This window comes from Alligator sinensis, unplaced genomic scaffold (genome assembly GCF_000455745.1).
Source record: "Alligator sinensis unplaced genomic scaffold, ASM45574v1 scaffold1530_1, whole genome shotgun sequence".
Lineage (NCBI taxonomy): Eukaryota > Metazoa > Chordata > Crocodylia > Alligatoridae > Alligator > Alligator sinensis.
The window spans coordinates 85,370-90,525 of record NW_005843280.1 but is presented as its reverse complement, the minus strand read 5'-3'; the positions used below and the strand labels follow the sequence as shown (position 1 = coordinate 90,525).

Sequence of the window (5,156 nt, the reverse complement as noted above, 5' to 3'; positions counted from 1 at the left end):
TGGGCCACCCTGGTCGTGTGGCCAAGGGTGGTACCGGCGTCCGGCTGGTGACCAGACAGGTGACTTGCTGGAACTTTAAAAAAAAATTCGTCGGGGGCCGCCACTCAATCAAAAATTGGGCGGCTGGGCTCCCGAAAGTTACCTAAATATTACGTGGGACAACTCAAAAGAAAACAGGGTGTGCGTGCGGGGTCAAAGGTTCAAAACAAGTGCTCCCCCGGGGGTCAGTGAGCAGAGCACCCCGGACAGCGCCCACCGGCTGGCAAACTGCTTGAGCTTGCCGGCGGCCACTGCCCAGTGGTGCTCCGCCCGGAGACGCGCGCGAAGGACACCGAGGAAAAACGCCCTGAGGTGACTGGGAGCCTTCCCGGCCAGAGCCTCCTTCCTGGATAGCCAGATAACCAGCTTGGCCAGAGCCAGGAGGAGGTTGACCAGTTGGTCCCGGGCCTTGGTGGGGCGAGTGGTGGTGGACGGTCTTATTCAGCCTGGAGGAATGTGGGCAGTGGGGTCCCCCAGGGCTCGGTCCTCAGACCCGCACTGTTCAACATCTTCATCAGCGACTTGGGCAAAGGGGTAAAATGTACCCTGTTCAAATCTGCAGATGAAACTAAGTTGTGTGGTGAAGTGGGCACGCTAGAAGGAAGGAATAGGCTGCAATCGGATCTAGACAGGCTACAGGGGTGGGTGGATAAGAGCAGGATGGGTTTCAACACTGACAAGTGCAAGGTGCTGCACCTGGGGAGGAAGACCCAGCAGCACACCTACAGGCTGGGGAACTCCCTTCTTGTCAGTGCAGAGGCAGAAAAGGATCTTGGAGTCATTATTGAGGCCAATAGGAACATGGGCTGACAGTGTGGGAATGCGGTCAGGAAAGCCAACCATACCTTGTCATGCATCCACAAATGCAACTCAAGCAGGTCCAAGGAGGTGATCCTCCCCCTCTACGTGACACTGGTCAGGCTGCACCTGGAGTACTGGGCACCGCACTTCAGGAGGGATGTGGCCAATATGGAGCGGGTCCAGAGGAGGGCCACTCGCATGATCAGGGGGCAGCAGGGCAGGCCGTACAAGAAGAGGCTACAGGACCTGAACCTGTTCAACCTCCATAAGAGAAGGCTGAAGGGGGGATCTAGTGGCCTGTTACAAACTAGTCAGGGGGGACCAGCAGGCATTGGGGGAGTCCTTTTTCCCCCGAGCACTCCCAGGATTGACAAAAAATAACAGTCACAAGCCAGCAGAGGGTAGATTCAGGCTAGATAACAGGAGGCCCTACTTCACTGTCAGGGCGGCTAGGATCTGGAACCAACTTCCAAGAGACCCTGGGGTCTTCCAAAGAAGGCTAGATAGACACCTAGCCGGGGTCATATGAGCCCAGTACTCTTTCCTGTCCAGGGCAGGGGGTCAGACTTGGTGATTTGCTCAGATCCCTTCTGACCCTACCAACTATGAAACTATGACAAGTCATAAAGGAGATAAGAAATATTTCCTTCCACTGTCTCAAAAATATTAATTTCAATTAATTAACAACCACTGCCCATCTACTCGCACACATGACAATAAAGGAGTCATCATAAAACACTTAAAGTGATGTGTCCTTACATTGCCCTGCAGTAATGGATGAGACTCAGTGACTGTATCAGATAGGGCCTGTGGGGACAGGAATCAATAGGCTATATGTGCACAAGCAGACCGAGCCAGGCTAAGCCAGGGTGCATCCTTAAGGCTCAGTGGGCCTGGCCACCTGCACTGGGAACTGATATGGATGTACAATCTGGAAGCCAGGAGCACAAAGGGGCTCCTCGGTGGAAGAGTTATAACCCCCAAGGCAGTTTCCAGACAGTGGAATGGAAGGTGTTTCAAGAAGGGTCAAGCTATTCCTGGTGTTTCATCTGCTGAAGGCAAAGGCAGGAGCCCAGATAATCCTGCAGACAGAGTCCGGCTCCTCCCAACACTCCCACCTCAAGTCCCCCTGTGCAGCATGTCCCTGTTGAGATGAGATTCCCAGAGCTGGCAGGGAGAGGGCCTCTCTATTTGATCTGAGCTGGGGTGGGGGTGGGAAATGGAGAATCCTCTGCTCCTAGATCTCCTCACTTAAACCTCCAGCTCTGATAACAAACAATGCTCAAAAGTTGAGGGTTTTGCCACAGGGAAGAACAGGGTGGAGAAGAAGCAGTAGAGTAGAGAAGGTGGCAACCAGTCACTCCAGAGAGAGCATCAAGTAAAAGGTGTAGGGAGTCTGCTGTGCCAGGGAAGACAGGAGTAGTAAGACAGAGGCATTTACCTGCAGGGCTTTCCTTGCTGGCTCCAGGTTCTCGGCATAGTGGCCATAGAGCTCCAGCTCACGACAGAAGCTGTCCAGCCCTTGCCCCAGGCACCCCCTCTCCAAGTGGTGCAGCAGAGTCCTGTGTGCAGGGAGGGACGTACACTGAGCAGGGGACACAGTGGCCAAAGGCATCTTGGCTCCCTCCAATCCCACCCCTGCCCCCTTCCCTCTCTTTGGCACCACTCAGCTCTCATGCAGAGATTAAACCCAGGGCATTTACCCATGCAAGCTAAGTGGGAAGTTCCATAGTGTGCTGGGAAGCTGACTCCATTGTGCTTCAGCTAGCGAGCGATTGCGCACGCAGGGGTCCTAATAGACATGTACAGGCCCACGCTCCCATGGGCACATCCCCACACCCAGCATACCTATCCTTGCAGTAGTGGCAGGATATTTCATTGTGTGTTGTGGTCACTGCTGTCCCGAACTGACTGGATTGCTCGCTTCCCTTCCCCCAAGGGATCCCCTCATGAATGGGGATGCTGTATGCAGTTAACTCACTGGCTGGTGAGGTGTATGGATTCCAGGGGTCCAAATATGGCTGCCCGCTCAGCTGGCAGCAAAGTCCCTTTGGCCTTCAGAATGGTCACAAAATACTAGGCGGGAAGGAGACAAGTGCAGAGAAGTCATGGCCACAGCCCACACAGGGGTGATGCTGCTCCTAACCCCAAGTGTGGGAACCAGACTGCACCCTCCCAACAGCAGCGAAGGGGCAAGCACCAGGCACTGGAGAAGCACTGAGTCAACAAGGCCTCCACTAGGACCCTCACCCACAAGGGAACAGGGATGGGTCATGGAACTGGCTGCCCTAGGCCCCACGTGGCAGTCAGGGCACTATGAGGAAGCTCCTCATCCCCCCACACCCACTGTGATCACTAGGTCCAGCTGCTCCAGGTATCTCTGCTCTGTTTCCACCAGCTCCCTAGCTGTCCGGCTCCGTTTCCTTTCCCAGCGGGCCCTCTGCTCTTCCACCGTGTTGGCTGTGGCCACAGGCTGAAGGTGCATCGTGCTCATGATGGACTTGGGCTTGGGATGCAGACATCCACTGTCTCACTCTGCAGCAGAAAGAGGCAAGAACCACGAACAGTCATGACACAGGTGCACCCAGGCAGTGCAGGGGGTTTTATGCTCTGCTTCCATGGACCCCTCCAGAGGACACAGCCCCAGTCCCTCATTAACCTCAGCTCTTCCCAGAACTGAAGAGTCCCACTGTCACACAGCATCAAGAGGGGTGGGAAGGCAGCAGGGTCACACAGAAGTAGCCCTCAAAGAACAGTTTCTGGAACATGACCGACTTTTCTTCCTGGCATCCCCATTTGTCAAGCCCATGAGGGGACAGCAGTGGAGGAGATCTGAGCTAGGCACGGACCACAACGCTTCCTCCCAAACTGAGTCCCTGGCAGAATGCTATGTTTATGGAGCAGTATCTGGCAGTAGTGCGAGATCTCCACCAGTGAGGCAGGCATGTGGCACCAGCAGTGCTGCCATCTCTCTCTCTAACAGAGCAGGTCTTGAAACAAGGGCAAGCTGGTCTCTTAGCCAACACAAAATAACAATCCACACATCTGATCTAATGCAAAGGCCTGCCTGGCTCAGCGGTCCCTGGCACTTCTTTGCCACATTCCTATAAATCCATCTCTTACTGAAATTTTCTAAAGAGTCTTAGAATCATAGAAATGGAAGAGACCTCCAGAGATGATCCAGCCCATGGCCCAAGGCATGACCTCTTCCATCCCTGACAGTTTGTCTGACCCATTCTTAAAAACCTCCAGTAAAGATGTCATAGCTCCCCTAAGTAGCCTGCTCTAGCGCTTCCCCACACCAACAGTGAGAAACCAGCTTGGCAGAAAGATGCAGTCCTACAGTGGCCTTGTCCTTGTGGACTATACTGTACAGTACAGCTGCCATCAAAGCACTCAGCCCACTCCCGCTCATTTCAGATGGAATTGCTGATGTGAGAACCACTTTGACCAACAAATGCTCAAGACGCCCGAGCCAGAGCTTTGCTAGGACCACATCCAGGTCCCAAGAAGGCAGGAGCGGCGTACCACGGAGAAATGCATTTCTAATGCTATCAGGATTGTTGGAAGACAGGTTTGCCCTCAAGTAAATGACTAAATGCAGGTCTTGCCTCCAGTTCCAGAGAAGTGTCCACAAGGGAACATGCATCTCTGCGCTTTGATGCAGCATGCGACTTTGCCACAAAGCAGGCCACGTTTCATGTTGCCTGGCAACGGACAGCAGCCTGGCGTGCTACGAGAACCTTTCACAATGCCAGTGCTGCCGCCGCAGCAGCCGAGGGAAACCGTCCCACGTTCCTGTGTTTCCAGGAGGAGCCGAACGGAGAAGCACCTGCTCTTGCCGCAGCCCTTCCCAGTCCGGTCCCACACACGCCTCCTGGAAACAAACGCGTGGGAAAAGTGCCACCAGGCTGCAGTCGGCCAGAGGCATCTCCGTATCCAGGCTGCTGCACACCTCAGCTGCCAGGGGAGGGCTGGCTGCAGCATGAAGGGCACACCTGCCGTGGCCATTTCCGCTCCGGCTGCCCACAGGGTCGCAGCACACTTTTACCCGGAAGCGATGGCAGCAACACCGAGGTAAAACGAGGCAGCACGACAGCGGATGTCGACTGGAGCGGGCCAGACTCAGAAAGGCGTGACCCTGAGAAGCTTGAGGACCCCCCTTGTATGGAGACAGCGGTGCTGACACCCCCGAACGTGACCGGGGACAGGAAGCGCTGGGCCAGCACAGGGACACGTGGCCCAGAAAGTCTGTCACAGGCCCAGGCAGGGCCCTCTGTCTGGGAGAGCAGGCCCGGCTGCTCCGGCCTCGGGGT

At 55.2% G+C, this 5,156-nt stretch overlaps 1 protein-coding gene across 1 annotated transcript in view; it reads right to left on the bottom strand.

Moving 5' to 3' along the window:
• ARHGEF39 (Rho guanine nucleotide exchange factor 39) overlaps positions 1-3,372 on the bottom strand; it is a 16,606-nt gene extending 13,234 nt beyond the window's left edge. The window contains exons 1-3 of the mRNA XM_006038210.3: positions 3,188-3,372; positions 2,822-2,916; positions 2,282-2,402 (exon numbers count right to left, since the gene is read on the bottom strand). Coding sequence (XP_006038272.1) covers positions 2,282-2,402; positions 2,822-2,916; positions 3,188-3,334 — 363 coding nt within the window. The 5' untranslated portion in view covers positions 3,335-3,372. The remainder of the gene's footprint in view (positions 1-2,281; positions 2,403-2,821; positions 2,917-3,187) is intronic.
• Between the last annotated feature and the right edge of the window lie 1,784 nt (positions 3,373-5,156).